This window comes from Cajanus cajan, chromosome 3 (genome assembly GCF_000230855.2).
Source record: "Cajanus cajan strain Asha chromosome 3, NIPB_CcT2T_4, whole genome shotgun sequence".
NCBI classification, from domain to species: domain Eukaryota; kingdom Viridiplantae; phylum Streptophyta; class Magnoliopsida; order Fabales; family Fabaceae; genus Cajanus; species Cajanus cajan.
Window position 1 is genome coordinate 3,725,332 of NC_138519.1, and position 17,689 is coordinate 3,743,020.

General features: G+C 32.0%; 1 protein-coding gene across 1 annotated transcript; it reads right to left on the reverse strand.

Annotated features, from left to right (window-relative positions):
• Nucleotides 1-7,608: 7,608 nt before the first annotated feature.
• Nucleotides 7,609-8,848, reverse strand: LOC145955967 (uncharacterized). Its single transcript, XM_083071518.1, has 4 exons — nt 8,402-8,848; nt 8,109-8,248; nt 7,739-8,024; nt 7,609-7,656 (listed from the first exon to the last, which is right to left on the reverse strand). The coding sequence occupies exons 1-4, from the start codon at nt 8,846-8,848 to the stop codon at nt 7,609-7,611; spliced, it is 921 nt and encodes a 306-aa protein (XP_082927644.1).
• Nucleotides 8,849-17,689: the final 8,841 nt, after the last annotated feature.

Genomic DNA, 17,689 nt, shown 5'->3' on the forward strand with positions numbered 1-17,689 from the left:
AGATATATCACATAATACATTATATTTAAGGTCTAAGTCTCTTTGGTGGCAATGTGACAAATAGAGCCCACTAGATTATCCCTTATTGTCAAGTTGAATATTGATGGGAGTTGGCTAGAATATTCTCAAATGATGAGAATTGATGGAGTATTGAGGGATGCTATTGATAAATGAAAAGGGGAATTTGCGAACTTGTTCGAAGGAGACTCCTTACATGCAAAACTTATTGCTTTGGGCGCGGGATTGCATTTATGTTGAGAAGAGGAGTTTAAATTGTTAGTTAAGTAGCCTCGTATAACTTAAAAGAGGGGTGAATTAAGTTTACCAATTTTTTTCGTTATGAGTTTTTAGAAAACTTTCTTATAATTAAATTTAATACCTTAAACAAATTTGAATGTAATGAATGATGATGAATCCTACTCAAACACAATTAAAATCAAATAATTCAAAGTGTAGGAAAATAAGAATTGCAAACTCGTTTTATACTAGTTTGGCCAATCCTGCCTATGTCCAGTTCTCAAGTCTCCAACTTGAGATTTCACTATTCTTGTAGATCTTACAAGACTTAAATCCTCGAACACCTTGAAATTTCCTTTCCTTGTGTTGATATTCAAAAACCACCAAGGAGAACAACACTTTCTCTTTTTTAGATTAAATGATAGAGTGGGTATAACAGAGTAACTCCCTTTGAAGAGTAGATATTACACTTTGATGATTTAAAAGAACTCTTTGGAGATGTTGCAAATGACTTTGGCCAAGAAGCTTTTGTAATTGGTTTTTCACAATAGAGTTTGTAAGCTTTTCCTGAAAAATTATAGGTGTTTATAGACAAGTATCCCTCTGGTTGTGTCTTCTCATGAAAAGTTGTAACTCTTAATAATTTTTTCAGAAAAGATACACTGGTAATCGATTACAAGGGTTTGGTAATCGATTACAACGGTTATAAGTTCAAAATAATTTAAATATGTTGTATCTTCAAATTTAAATGTTGAAGTTTCCTCTTCTGGTAATCGATTACCAGAACTTATTTTTGTATTTGAAATTTGAATTTTGAAGTTTCCTTGCTCTGGTAATCGATTACTTAAACTGGTAATCGATTACCAGACAAATATTAAAACATTTACTATACAAACTTTGGATATAGGAAACTTCTAATTTTCAATCAAAAATAGTTTTGTAAAACTCTTTTTACATTCTTTTCAAAAAGATATAAAAACTTACTCTTATTATTCAAAAAGATTAAATTGAGGTTTTCTTGAAATCATAGTTTTAATGGCCAGGTAAAATTTGCAATTTCTAAAATTTCCTTTTAAATATTTAGCTAAGTTGACAAGACTTATCTAGTTAATTCTTAAGATCTTGTTTCTTGATCAACTTACTTTAACTTGACCTTTTATTTTCTACATTGCTTTGGTATCATCAAAACTTTGTGCATATGTTCTTCCACATAAATTTCTTCTTTGTGAGTTGGATTGTGTAATTGTTATCTATACCATTTGTGAGTATTCACAATATGATTTTTTTCGGCATAAGCATGCACATATTATTGCTAATGTTAGAGAGTTTTTGGTTTATAATTGACAGGCGTATAACAAAAATATTTCTAGAGAGTAATGTTGTGACACATGGGTTGGTTAGATGGGGAGCTAGATTTAATTCAACGTTTGTTGAATGAAGGAATCCTCCAAATTTCATTTTACATCCTTCAAATTTCACTTTGTATGAAAATGGTTTTGATTTCATGTAGTTCATTTTGTTTGTTTCTATTCACCAATATACAAAAAAGGACTATTATTTAAAAAAAATGTTTTTAAAAATTGTTATAACTTTTATCTAATTTAATTCTTTGTTTATCATATTTATTTATGAATTAAATTTTAATGTTTTAAAATAAATTAACAATATTTAAAAATAATTTTAGGCTTAAACATATGTTTAAACTACCTTGAATTAGGTTAGTTTTTGGGTTACTACTTTTTAATTTTTTTTATTTGAATTACTTGACTAATATTTTTTTTCAACTTAGTACCTAACATTATTAGTCTTCGTATGTTAAATGATGATGTGGCTAAAGGACTGCTACGTCATCACCCAACAATGTATGCCATGTCATCACACGTTTCCATCTCATTGTCCACGTTTGGCGGTTAATAAGAAATTGAAAGGGGGCTCTCTGAGAACAAATTGAAAACACCCTAAAAGAAGAAGAAGAAGACTCTCGTGAGAGAAAAAGAAAAACCCTGAAAGAGAAGAATGAGAGAAGGGGTTAGGGTTCTTGTTCGTTTGTCTTCGTCTTTGATCGAAGTTGGGTTTGTCTTCATCAAATGAGTTCTTTCCATGGTTCATCGTGCTCATATTCTACAAGACAACAAGTCAGTTGCAAATGTATGGAACCCGCTATCATTTTGTCATTCCATAGCAAAGAAAATCCTGGTAAAAGGTTTTGGAGATGCCCTAATTGGAACATAAGTTGGAATTAATTTTGTGCTTTGCAAATGACATCTATGGGGTTAGGGTTTAGGGTTTTCCTTTATTTATAACAATGTTGTTTAAATTTTGGTTCCAGGAACCTGAGTGTTGTAAATTTTTTCTTTGGATTAAAGATGGTGACAAGACATCTGTGGGTGTTTCTATTTTAGGGAGTCACATGCATGAAATTGAAGAGTTGAAGTTAAGAATTAATGCTTTAATGGATGTAGAAAAAGCAAATGAAGAGAAAATTGCAAAAAGAAAAAAAGAAATTACAAGGCTTTAGGAAGAATGTTCTGTTCTTCTTGAACAACTTGCGTTAAGTTGAAAATTTCACGCAAGAAGAAGAGGATTTTAGTTGAGAGAAATAGAGTTAAGATGTTAGGATTTGTAGTGATAATGTTTTGGGTTTTTATTACAGTTGTAAGCATTGTAATAGCAATCAATGTTGGTAGAAAGATGTACACTCTTAACAGTTTGTAATTGAATGCAATTTGATGGTTTGAATGCAATTGTGAACTATATTTAATTGAATTGATTTGCAATAACAATGAAGGTTTCTCTACACTGTAAATGAGTATGTTTTGAATATGTGTTGTCACTACAAGAAAATTTGCTATTACAGAGGGCCAGAATCCGTGGGAAATGCCAAAAATCCGTGGGTAATAGTGCATTTTCGACGGATTACCGACGGACAATAATCCGTCGGTAAATTGCTCGTCTGAAATATTTACCGACTGATTTTTATCCGTGGGTAACTTTCCGACGGATTTTCCCACGGATTTATCCGTGGGTAATTACCCATGGATTTACCCACAGATATATCCGTGGGAAATTACCCTGAAGGAATTTTTTGTGAAAATTATAATTTTTTTTTAATTTTAATAAATTTATTAATGTAACAACCCTCATATTTGGCCTCTCAAGGGTTCTATTTCACGATATTTCATTGTTTAGCGTATTTTATCCTTATTTGTGCAATTTCTGGGAAATTTCCCAGAAGGTCACCCATCCTTGTACTACTCCAGGTCAAGCACGCTTAACTGTGAAGTTTTGATGAGTAGGCTACCGAAATGTATATATATGTTGTCAGTATAACTTGTACAAATTAATTCATTTAAGTCATCCTCAAATATACAATCTCATATTTGTACTGTAATATTAATATATAATAATTTTATATTACAAATAATAATAATTAATAATAATAATAATATATTTAATTATTATTTATTTATATGTACTTACTTTTATAATTAACATCTACTTATTTTTATTTAAAATTATAATTTAAATTATTTAATTTTATAATTTATAATGATAATATAATTTATAAAATTATAAATATTTATTTATTACATACTTATAAATTAAATTTTAATATTTTAAATAAATTATTAATTAATTTAATATATTTATTTACCTTAAATCAAACATATAAAATTCAAAAAATGTATTTATCCTTGTTTTTTTTCTTCTAATTATCAACTATTAATAAAATACTAACTTAAAATCTTATCTAATTATATATAATATTCTCATATCAAATTTAAAACCATATATTAGTTATACAAAAATATTAAGATCATATAGTAAATTGTCAATAAGATTTTAGTTAAATAATTTAAAATAATTAATGTTTCAATTATATTGTTAATTAGCAAATAATTTATTCAAAAACTAATTAATTTTTTATATTAATTATTAGTAAAATTTAATAACTTTTAATTTAACAATTAATTGGATCGATAAAATTCAACACACGCCATGAGTTATTGAGCGGAATAACTTTACCAAGAGTTATTTTGTAAGTTATCTTTAATCAAACATATAAAATTCAAAAAATTTATTTATCCTTGTTTTATTTTTTAATTATCAACCATTAATAAAATACTAAATTAAAATCTTATCTAATAATATCATAATATTTTCATATCAAATTTAAAACTAGTTCTTACATTTTCGACAAATATAAATTTATCTGAAATATTTCATCAATAATATAGTTTTTCCTACAAAAATTTTCTCATCGAAAATATAAATCTTTCGACAGATTTAATTTTGTTTTATAAGAAATCATCTTCGATTAATATAACATTTTATATATTTGATTTAAGAGTAAAAGATTTTTAATTTAACGGTTGAATTTACAAAATTCACATTTAATATAAAGTTATACGTAATCTTGCAACAGATTTTGTCTAAAAAGAAATAGATAATCATACCCTTAACTGATTTTTATTTTATATATTCTAATTTTATTTGTAATAATATGATTATATATTTAAATAGTTTAATTTTAATAATTTTTTAAGTATATTTTTGTCTTTTCACTTAAAATATTTGAATTTCTATATTTTAATTTGAATTATTTTTTAAGTATATTTTGTCTTTTTGTCTTAAATTTTTGAATTTCTATATTGTAATTTTAATAATTTTTTATTTCTATTATTTATTAATTCTTTTCTTTTTTAATGTTTTATAACATTATTAAAATTTTATAATTTTAATCTCTATAATTTTATCTTACTTTTTATTTTATAAATATAATTTGGATTATTCATTTTATAATTAAATTAATTTTTTTAAATTTTTTTATGAGTTTACATTCTAAGAATGTATTGAAATCCCTCAATCTTTAATTTTACTGATCGTACTATATGTTATTTTTAAATTTGAACTCCTAAACTTTATTTGTTATGTATGACATTTTATTTTGTATAAATGAACTTGTTTTGATTTATATAATTATGATTGATTTAATATCTTTAAATAGGATAATTATTTAATACAGTTTTGAATTTAAAAAAATAATTTTTCACAGAATTTTCCACGGACTTCCCATGGATTTATCCGTGGGTAATTTCCCACGGACAAATCTTACCCACGGACATCCGTGGGTAATTTCCCACGGATTTGTCCGTGGGTAATTTCCCACGGATAAATCCGTGGGAAATTCTGTGAAAAATTATCTTTTTTTTTTTAAATCAAATTTGTATTAAATAATTATCCTATTTAAAGATATTAAATCAATCATAATTATGTAAATCAAAACAAGTTCATTCATACAAAATAAAATGTCATACATAACAAATAAAGTTTAGGAGTTCAAATTTAAAAATAACATATAGTACGGTCAGTAAAATTATAACATAATGTCTAATAATCAGAATATCCATGTTGTTGCTATCTAATAATCAAAGATTGAGGGGTTTCAATACATTCTAAGAATGTAAACTCATAAAAAATTTTAAAAAATTAATTTAATTATAAAATGAATAATCCAAATTATATTTATAAAATAAAAAGTAAGATAAAATTATAGAGGTTAAAATTATAAAATTTTAATAATGTTATAAAACATTAAAAAAGAAAAGAATTAATAAATAATAGAAATAAAAAATTATTAAAATTAAAATATAGAAATTCAAAAATTTAAGACAAAAAGACAAAAATATACTTAAAAAATAATTCAAATTAAAATATAGAAATTCAAATATTTTAAGTGAAAAGACAAAAATATACTTAAAAAATTATTAAAATTAAACTATTTAAATATATAATCATATTATTACAAATAAAATTAGAATATATAAAATAAAAATCAGTTAAGGGTATGATTATCTATTATTTTTTAGACAAAATCAGTTACAAGATGACGTATATTTTCCTTTATCTTTTACTATAGATAATCAAACAACTATATATTTAACTATTTTTCTTCCATTCATTTTCTCTGTCTTTATCTCTACTTTCTATATATAGATTCATTGAAATTTTAAATACTCATATATATACTTGTTACTTTGTATTATACTGATTTACTTAAATATAAAATTCAGAAATCAATAAAATGTAAATTTAAGAAATTACTACAACTTAAAGAGATATTTGTAAATCAATCAGTTATTAGGAAAAAAAATAATTATTTAGTGTAATTATTTTAACTTTAATGTTTTAAGTTTTAAATAAAGAAGATTTAATCTAGAAAAAATTCCATTAACCTCTACTCGAAGTTTTTCTCAATAACGTCATACGTATATCTCTTCTCAAATTTTTAAGTGAGTATTGATTTTCTTATTTATTTATTTAAGTGGCACATACAACTACTTATATAAGATAATACTATTTATATACTATTAAGAGAAAATAATTTATTAATACAAATATCAATAATTAAATGAGATTTGATATCTTATTTCATTATTTCAACTTTTTTGAAATTTATTTTAAATATCATGCACACTGTGATTTAAAAAATATATTAAATTTAAGTAATAATTTTAAAAATAAATTGAAAAAAATCTTATTTTCAAAATTGAAGATCAATGAAAGTTTTCTTGAAAATAACATAGTATTGGATGTAATTTAGAAATGAATGATAGATACATATATATGATTTGCAGAACATAATTTTTTTTTCTCCCTTATTTAATTAAGAACGTTATTTTCCAAGAGATGAGTGATTTTTAAAAATTAAAGAAAAGATATGTTATTCTTAAATTTGGACGTCATGTGTTGGTATTTTTCAAGATAAGTAAAAAAAAACACATTTACGCTAATTAGTTTATAATTTATAATAACCTAATTAAACATATAATTATATATAGGTAAGTCATACCTCACTCACTCTGATTTATATTTATCTTATTCATTACAATATATTTATATTTTGAAAACACCCATATAATAATGAAAACATTTTATAGTGCATTGTTGTGTGTATTGATGGGATCAGGATTGTTTGCATTTGAAAAATAATTGACTTATATTTTATTTAATAATTTCAGACGGATTTAAATCCGTGGGAAATTTCGTCGAAAATTTCAGACGGATTTAAATCCGTGGGAAATTCCGTCAGAAATTTCAGACGGATTTAAATCCGTCAGAAATTCTGTCAGAAATTTCAGACGGATTTAAATCTGTCGGAAATTCCGTCAGAAATTTCATCAGTTAAAATTCCGTCGGAAATTTCCGACGGATCTAAATCCGTGGGAAATTTTTGACGAATTTTTGTCCGTGGGAAATTATCCGTCGGAAATTTAACTTTTTCTTGTAGTGTGTGGCTGAAATCTTGTTTTCATAACACATAATATATGTATCCCTAGAATAACAATTGTCAACATAATTTCATGAAGTTCAACTTTCTGAACTGCAGCGTAGCCACTGCATGCCTGCATGGAATACCTACCAAATTCCAAAAATTACAGTTATAATAATTTCAGTTTATGTCAACAATAAACTTTTTGCCACTGTGTAAGTGGCTCACCTCAAAATCTCCATCCTCACCCCAAAATGTAACCCAATTCCCAGATTTTTCAACCTCCCAATCTAGCCTCTTCAAAGGTTTAGGCATAATCTGACCTATGTAATTTTTACACTTATCTCTAAGGTTTGAAAACCTATTCATGAGGTAAATCCTAATCCACTTAAACATGGTTATGAATGGCTTATCCCTAGCAACAAGCATGGTACTATTAAAGGCCTCACTTAAATTATTCATCAACAAATCACACTTTGTATGAGAGGAGAATTTATGCTTACACCATGCTTTTCTGTCAAGGTTATATAACCACCAGTATGCAGCCTCATTTAGATCTATAATCTGCTACATCTTAGACTTCCACAGTTGTTCATACGTTGCTTTGGCAGCACCCATCATTAAGTCTCTTAGTTGCACACCTCCTCCAAATTTCTTTTTGAAATTATTGTACAAATGTCTTAAACAAAACCTGTGTTCAACTGGGACAGGAAATTCTTCAAAGGCTTGTAGCAAACCCTGTACAAAATGACAGTTAGAAAAAAACTTTGCCAGCAACTTAGACAATTATAGTCAACAAGTATGCATCAATTTACCTTTTATTGGTCACTCATGAAAACCCATTTGTTGGTCTATACATCACCAATATCCTCTAAAAGCAAATTCAGAAACCATCTCCATGACTTTCATCTTAGTTTCCACAACAACAAATGCCAGGGGCAAATATTGATTGTTTGGGTCTCTACCAATAGTAATCAATAGTTGACTTCCATATTGTGTCTTTAGGTGGCATCCATCAACACTTATCAAAGGTTGACATGCCTTTTTAAATGTCAATTTACAACCTTCGAGGCACATGTAGAAACTTCTGAACGTTGGTAATATCTCCAAACTTGGCCTTTGAATGTTGATAACACACGTATTTGCAGGGTTTCTTTGTTTAATTTCAACAGCATACCTCCAAAGTTGTTTATATTGCATTACAAAGTCAGCATCAATGAAACCCTTTGCTATTTGTTTATCCCACCATGCCCTTGACATTGATATTTCAGTCGAATAATTGGCTTGAATTTCACCAACTATATCTTTCAATGGCATGTCACTAGTTGTAACTTTCATTTTGTTTATCAAAACCTTGGCAACTCAAGAAGACTTTGCACATCTGTTATAAAAAACCCTTCCACATATGTGTTTATCATGCAAAGTATTCAGCCTGTAAGTCTCATAATTGCTCCCCTTGCTCACATAGACAGAGTACTCAACACAATGTCTACACCTTCCCCTGGCTCTCTGCTTGTTGTTAAAGTCAAACCTTATCTCCTTTTCATTAAACACATTGTACTCTAAGATTGCTTCTTTAAACTCCTTAATAGAACAAAATTCCAATCCCAACTTTCATTTGAAGTCTTTGTTCAACAATCCATGTTAAACCTCTCATATTTCATATGTAGGCCATCCTCCTCAAAGTCATCACTTTTCAAAGTCTCACTAGCATACCCATGCTCAATATCTTCTTCTACTCTTTGTGTATTACAAAATTCACTAGAATTTACAAAACCTTTGTGATGCAGTCCAAAATTCTCTGTATTTCTATTTGGATACTTTTTTCTACCACCTTTTCCTTTCTTTCTTTTTTTTTCCAACAACATTGGCACCAACATCATCCCAATCACCAACATCATTTCTAGCATTTCCTACAATACCAGTATCATCATTCCCAGCAGCACCAATAGGCTTTTTATGTGCATCACTTTGCATAACACGTTGGTAAGTCACGTTCAAGGCTGGTCATTCCAACAGGCTCTTCATCCTCAGAAACCCAAACCACTTCAACTTTGACATCTTCTAAGTCAGGGTTGTGAACACTATGAGCAACATCTTCCTACTCCTCCTTTTAATATCATCATGTTATTTCCTTGCAATTGTCTTCTTTCGAGTACATTTGACTCGACCAAATTAAGGAACTTCTATATCAAATTCATCATCTAATCCAGTAGGCCTCTCCTCCTCTGAATCATTGAATAGAACATCCCTCACAGAGTCATCATCACTGTTAGAGAATTTGTCCCCAACAACACCTTCATTGCCACCATCACAAACTGCAAACATTTCCATTTCAACATTGTTAGTAATTGCAAAGTTTTCCATGTCTAATGCAACACTATCACAATTTATCTCTTTGAAATTAGAAGCACCAAATTTCCACCATAGTCTAACAGAATGCTCTCTATATGCCAAGTCTTCTTTTACAATTCCCATGGCTTCAAAATAGGACCACCTATCCATATCCATATTCTTCACATACACTGGCTCGCTGCCCCCAACGTAATGCATCACGGGGTCTAACTCAAAACGGGCCCCATGATGAAGTTCAAATTGAAACCTATTAACACAACTGCAAAGGAACCAAATCTTAGAGTAAAAAAAATCTCATCAACAGAACCGTTAAAGCCTATTAAATTGTAAACCCTAATAACCTAAGCAACGACTTACCTTCAACACAGACGAAGAATGACAAGGGCTTCGTCCAGAATAACTTTGGCAGTGCTTCAACAACGATAACAACTACCTCTATTTATGGCTACAAAATCTCACCTCTTTAATACTTCTCCTCCACAAATGGTCAATGAAGAACGGTGTTTCAAACTTCAAATGCAAAGAACAAAGAACCACGCATAATGCACGTTTCCAAATTGAAAAAATCAAAAACGGAGAAGATTGACGAAAAAGGAGAATGAAAAAGAAAATGATGCGGAATTACAACTTCAATATTTTGAAATACAAAAAGGAACAATTTTCAACCATAAATTTCTAAGTTCCTCATATTGAAGATGAATAAGAGAATGAATTTTTGAGCCCGTAAATTTCAAACATATGCACGAAACAATTTTTTTTTTTAAATTTCAAATCTGACATGACAAAAAACGTGGAGAATGAGGTTTAGATGTGTGCTGACATGGCATACACTGTTGGGTGATGATGTGACAGCCCGTTAGCCACGTCGTCATTTAACAGACGGAGACTAACGTCAGGTACTAAATTGAAGAAAAAAATATTTGTCAGATAATTTAAACAAATTTTTTTTAAAAGTAGTATTCCGAAAACTGACCTAATTCGAGGTAGTTTAAATATATTTAAGCCATAATTTTATGATGCATTACGAATTATTTATCTTACATCTAGAATATAATTTATATGTTTTAATAAATTATTTGCACAAATTTTAAATATAATTTATATATTCAAATATAATATTTTTATATTCAATTTATTATGATTTTTGATTATATACAATAAATGTTTAGCATGTAAAATGCAATGACTAAAATACTAGTTACCTTAATAATATAATTAAGTACTTTTTATAAATTAAAATTGAAAATTATTTATATTTCATAGAAATTTTTTTGTGTGATGTATTTACCTAAAATAAATCATATCACAAAATTTAATAAAAATATACATTTGTATTATTAATTATTTTTTAATTTAATTATGCTATAAATTTTAATAAGAATATATCCTTCTTTATATATAAGTTAGAATAACTTTCGTATATTATTGATATACAGTATTCAAATTCTGTTTTGGTACATAAAGAAAGAAAACAAAACAGAAAAGCAAGAAACCATGGCTTCTTTTGTGGGAGTGACGAGGACTAGGAAAAAACCAGTAATGGAGGATAGACTTAGCAAGTTATCCGATGTTTTGTGTCACATTCTTTCCTCCCAACCAAGGAAGCCATTGTTACATCTTTGTTGTCCACAAGGTGGAGATTTGTGTGGACCATCGTTCCATTTCTTCAAACCAATCATGAAACACCACATGAAGCTCTTTTTTTTTTTGAAACAGCAAAATAAAGTTTTAATTATATGGCTTTAAGGGTGCCAAAACCCTATGTACAAGATACTTGGTTAGAAGTAATATAGCCCAGATGACTACACTACTGATAACCAAAAAGAGAAGAATAAAGATGATTTAAGCCCATAAGTGTTCTGCGGAACACAACCCATTACAAAACAAAAGACTAATTGCATTTGTGGCCATGTGACTACGTTAATTTAAGCCCTTCTCCCTTTTCCCTTGTCGAATCTCCCTCGGCATCTAGCACATTGTGTTTCCTGCTTGTTGCTTGTCTTATCCCTAGGATCACATCCTTTGTCACCCAAATGAAGTTAGGCACGTGCCAGGGTCGACCTCCTTGTGCATAGCTGAAGGTGAAAGCCTTGTCCATTTTTAGCCAAATCATGTTGTATATTTGATTTTCTGTTGAAGATGCTCAATGTCCAATGTTTCATCTCAAAATGCAATAACAAACATCATTCTTGCTCATGTTACGTGGAAGAATGGGTTTCTGAAGTGGTAGCAAGAAATGTTGAACAAGTGAATATCTCCTTAAACTTGGGATAGCAGCGTGCTTAACTAGGCTCCCTTGTTCACATACACTACAATTGTCACCTTGAAACTCGAGGGTCTCTCTAAACTCTTTATTTCTTCTCTTCAACTCCCTAATGCTAAGAGTTTGCACCTAAACCTAAACACACACATCCTCGCCCCTATTAGGAAACTTATCTTTGGATGTGCTTCTCTTGAACTATTTTATCTCAAGGTGCATGAGTTTAAGATTGTAGGTAACTATCGAATTATCCAAGTCATCAAAAGCAATCAGCTTTATAACACTACTACATTTTAACTCTTTAGTAACATTTTCTTTATTACATTTGTTAAAATGTTACTATATATTAAATAAATAGGTTATTATGTAACATTTTTTTGAAAATATCATTATAGATAGATTAACATTTTTTTTAATATTATTCTTTTCAATTGTTTTCAAAATCAAAGTCTCACACCAAAAGTAAAAAAAAGTATATTTCCCTTATCTCTAATTGCTACCTATAATTAAAGTCTCACATCAAATAAATGAATGACTCATAAAGAGTATATATAATCATATAGTTATACTTAAGATAAATGAACTTTGATGTTTGATATGTAACTAGTAGTTATTAATTAAAAATGTCTTTAATCTTCTCGTGAAGAACTCCTACAGATTTAGGAGGCATAAAAATATAATAATTGATAATAATATCTAAATTAAAATTAATTATCATTTTATAAAGTTAACAAAAATTTAGCAACATCATTAAAATGTTACAAAAATATTACTTTGATAACATTTGATAAATGTTGCCTAATTGTGTAAAAATGTTATTAAAAGTCTTTAGCAACATAGACTATATACAATATTGAATAATATGTTGCTAAAAAAAATTCAGTAACATTTATACACAATTTGGTAATATTTTTTAAATTTTACTAAAAGCTCTTTGTGTTGTAGTGTAACCTTATTTTACAAAGTGATAGTGCTTATGATTTTATCATAGATCGTGTGGATTTTTGATTATGGCATAACATAGCGAAAGCCAAGGTTTTTTTAATGGTGTACAAGATTGCTGCAAATTCTTATGTGAAATTAGTTGTTACTAAGATTCTCCAAAACCTATGTAAAGTTGAATTTCTGTCTTTGGGTTATTTTCGCCTAGAGGTGAACCCTTACACTCTTCCTCTTCCACATTTTCCGAATTTAGTTGAGATGCAGCTTTTTCTAACAAATCCTGATTCCTCATTTATGGAACTTCCTGCCAAGTGTCCTAAGCTTGAAGTACTTGAAATTAATATCATGGATGATCGGAATGATATTAATTATAGATGTCGATATCATGTTAGTGGTGGAGTAAGAGAGCAAGACCTATCAATTGTTACCATTTAGGGTTTAGAGTTTGCCTTTGTATTCAGTTAGCATATTTCTGAATAATTGGTCAAGAGACCAAGTTTTTAGAGATATTATTGAGGAGTTTTATGTGAACTTTTATGTTTTAAGAGCAATAATTTTAGGAGTTTCGGTGTTATTTCCGGTTATGTTTCCTACATTGTCCTTCTATTTTTTTTCCTGACAATATATAACATTTATGTTATTTTTCTGTCTTATTTCATTGCATATAGCAATAGTCATATATTATCATAATGAGTTAATGCTTTTGTTTTCGCCTAGTAATTTATATTTGATTTGGATTGAATTTCACATGTAATTATAATTTATCTAAAACATATATAAAACTTGCCCAATAAAACATGTGATCCATTCTGTCATTATAATAAAAATACTATTTTATATCGAGATTTTTACATCAACTCATTAATAATCGACGTAGAACTTGAACTGGTGGTAATTTTGTAATAAAATGGAAAAGTTTTACATCGGTTGACATTATAACCGACTTAAAATATGAAAGTAAGTGTATACTATGTCAATGTTAATTATAGTTGATGTAGAATTGCTACCTATTCATTTCCCACTCACTCTCTTCTTTGACCTTTCCCTAGGACACGCTTTGCATTCTCGTTGTGTTTTCTCTCATGTCTTCTCTGGCCAACTTGTGCGTATGATATTTTCTTCCCCTTACCCCTTCATCACTTCTTCCCTTTCATATTTCCATTCTTCATTGGTAGGTTCAGTACTATCAAGAACCTACATCAATTTTTAAACTGATGTACAATGTCTTACATTTTTTATGTTACCCTAATCTATATCGTTTCTAAAATTGATATAAAATTGTTCCGGTCAAGGAATGCACTAGGGTTTTTTCCTAGGTCAAGCCTCAAAGCTAGAGCATTCAAAAGTGTAATCTGCCTTCTCAACTCTAGGGTTTTTAGTCTTATAGTTTCTCGTTTACGGGCCTCATGGGCCCCGAGAATGTAGAGATTTCCTTAACCGTTATCATTTTGAAAATATTTGGTGGACGCGAGGATTATAGATAAGATCTTGGTCAAGATTCTCCATTCCGAGGGACTGATCGGGCTTTGGCCGAATGGGTCCTCTAAACTGGGGAATTCTGGATATGGGACCAAGCTGGTTCCCGCCGAAAACATCACTCGGGCGTAGACCGAGTGATCTGGAGAGAGGGGGTCAGCCGAGGTCGTGGTCGGCCTATCACTATGGAGAGGGTAAGGTCGGATCCCGATCAGGATCACAACCCGTTGAGGGAAAGAATTCGGAAAATAGCCGAGACAGTATACTCATCGGAGCTCGGCCGAGAGACTCAGTCGGAAATAAGTCGAGACGGTACACTTGCCTTCCAGCCTTGAGCCTATGAGGCGAAAAGGCTAAAGTAGCTATCTCTGAGTCACATCGAAACTCGACCGAGAGACTTAGTCGGAAATAAGCCGAGACGGTACACTTGCCTTCCAGCCTTGAGCCTATGAGGCGAAAAAGCTAAAGTAGCTGTCTCTGAGTCACATCGGAAATAGGTCGAGAGGTTGAGTCAGAAATATGCCAAGACCGTACAGTTGGAAGGTCGGTTTAGCCATTGCTGACCTATCCCTCGTAGAGCCCCTGATCGGAATCCGATCCGGACCGTACACCAGCCCTCCAGCCTTAAGGACGCGAGGCGAGAAGGCTTATCTTTGGCCGAACCGTTCCATGTAGGGACTTAATGCTGGATTCTTGGGCCGCGAGAATTCACAGGAGCGCTATCTCAATTCATGGCTCCTCGGGCTCTGGTATGGGACGTCTTTTCCACTTACCCATGGAGAGACACACATTTATTGCGCCGCAGTGGTTTACAGGGTAATAAATGATGATGTAGCCACGTGGCAGTGTCTTTTGGTGAAGCTGAAAAGGTGGGGCCCCCCATGGCCAGGGGTTGCGGCTCCTACGCGCATAGTGTCCCTTGGGTTTTAACTCTTCACGCGCGGCCCCTCCTGCCTATAAATATGGGTTGCCTTCCTAACCTTACATTTCTTTCTTACGCTTTTATCCGCGGTTCTTTACCTCTGGTGGTTGCGCTCTCCGTCATAATCCATGGTGGTTCGCGGTGGTTCTGGACTGTGTTTAGGATGGGTGAAGTTGGAGAGTGAGTCCTTAGGTACGCGTATCTATTCTAATCCTTTAGCAGTTTTTTCTTGCACACCCTCGAGTTGTAGTTTAGGTTAGGTTTTATTTAATCAAATGGCTGCCATAAACAATGGGGATTTATACAAATGGGTCAGGGACGATGTGTTAAAAGGTGAGTCTTTGATAAACTCATGGGCTGCCATGGACAACTTTCGTAGAGAGCACGTAGTATGTCGTGAGGGTGATGAAATGGTTGTTTGTGAACCATGTGTAGACAGAGAGCCTGTGTGCATTAGGTCCTCGTCAGTTGAGCGATTTACTTTTTGTTATACAACACTCATTTCTAAGATCAGATGAGGTGGCCCTTGACCGAGTGTGAGAAGGGAGTGCTTAAATCGCTGAACGTAGCCGCCACCCAATTTCATCCCAATAGTTGGGCTTTTGTTCGAGGATTCGAGATTTTATGTGAGGGACTCGGCATAAAACCGACTTCTGATAAATTCTTTTATTTCTTTGAGGGTCGAGTGTCCAAACGTAGCAGCTGGGTTTCGGTTAGTAGTGTTATAGGGAGGGGAATACTGTCGTTGTTCCAATCGTCTTATAAGGATTTCAAAAAATCGTACTTTTGGATTCGGTGTACGCCGGGGAGCGAGGATCTATTCGAGGGGTACCCGTTATACTGGAACGAGAAACCTGAGTCTTTCGGAGGCCTAGATGTCGAGACAATGTCGGAGGACGACCGAGCAGATATTAGGAAACTCGAGGATCTGAAAACCATTTTCAACACTGCCAAACTCTTAGATTTAGAAAATAGGCCTAATGAACTGAAAGTCTACATAGGTAATCGGTCTCTCGCTGATCGCCTCGTGAGTTATTTTCTTTTTGTAATTCTTGAGTTTTTTGACTAATGTTTATTGTTTGTTGATGCGGCGAATATGGCCAGTATGAGCAATCGAGGAAGTTATGAAAACTGCAAGAGGCCTCTAAGGATGTTGGGGCCGTGGTGGTCGGTGAAAAGGCGAGAGACACTGGTGGCTCCCTCCCAAAGGGTGTGGTCGGTGAGACCTCTAAAAAGCGTCGCCTGGAGACCGAGGAGCCTATTACCCTCGTGAACTTGGAGACCGAGATCGGAGGGGATGAGGCCGAGAAGGACCTAGAGGTTCAATCGGCCGAGCAAACCATAAGCATGTGCATAGGTGAAAATTGGGAGCCCGTGGACCATGGAAATGAGCAGGGGAGAGTCCCCTCTTTCTGGGATGAAAAGTTCAACCATTCCTCCCACATCCGCCATACGGATCTGCTCGAAGGGGACAAGGACGACCTGGAGAAGATGAGTTCCTTCTCCATTGCCAAGGGCGTGGAGTCTCTGACGAATCGTCTGTCAACCTTGTCTCTTATTAACGAAGACAAGATTCGTGGGATGGAAAGGGAGATCAAGCTGCAAGGGAAGAAAATCAGTACCCTTGAGGAGAGTGTCAACAAGGGTAAGGCTGATTTAAGATGGGTTGCCACTGAGCGGGCTAAACTGTTAGAGGGCCGACGTGTCTTCGAGGATGATCGGAAAGCTTGGGCGACCAAGAAATCAGTGATGGAGAAGGATCTTGAGGAGGCTCGCCTAGCACGAGACAAAAGTGCCGACGCGGTTCAAGTCTTCGAGAATGATGTGGCCACGATGAAGGTGGAGATTGAGAAGTTGCAATCTGACCTTCATGCCGCCAAAATGGACTCACTGAAGAAGTTCACGCAAGGCTTTGATGCTGCTGCTGCTCAAGTGAATTTTTTGCACGCCAATCTAGACCTTGAGGGCATTGGATATTTCAAAGAGATCATAGATGGGCAGCTCGTATATCCCCCCGAGGACGACTGAGTCTACTTTGCAATCTCCTTGCCTTTTGTATAAGTTTCTACATATGTTTTGTGTTCCAGTCTTAATTTTCTAGGTTTAAAGTGTGTAATTGGTTGACTTTGGTATCTCTAAAATTTGATGTTTCTTAAGTCTTGATTATGTTCCCTGTCGCATTATTTATTTTTGAGCTTTTAAATTGATCAAAAGAACTTGGATA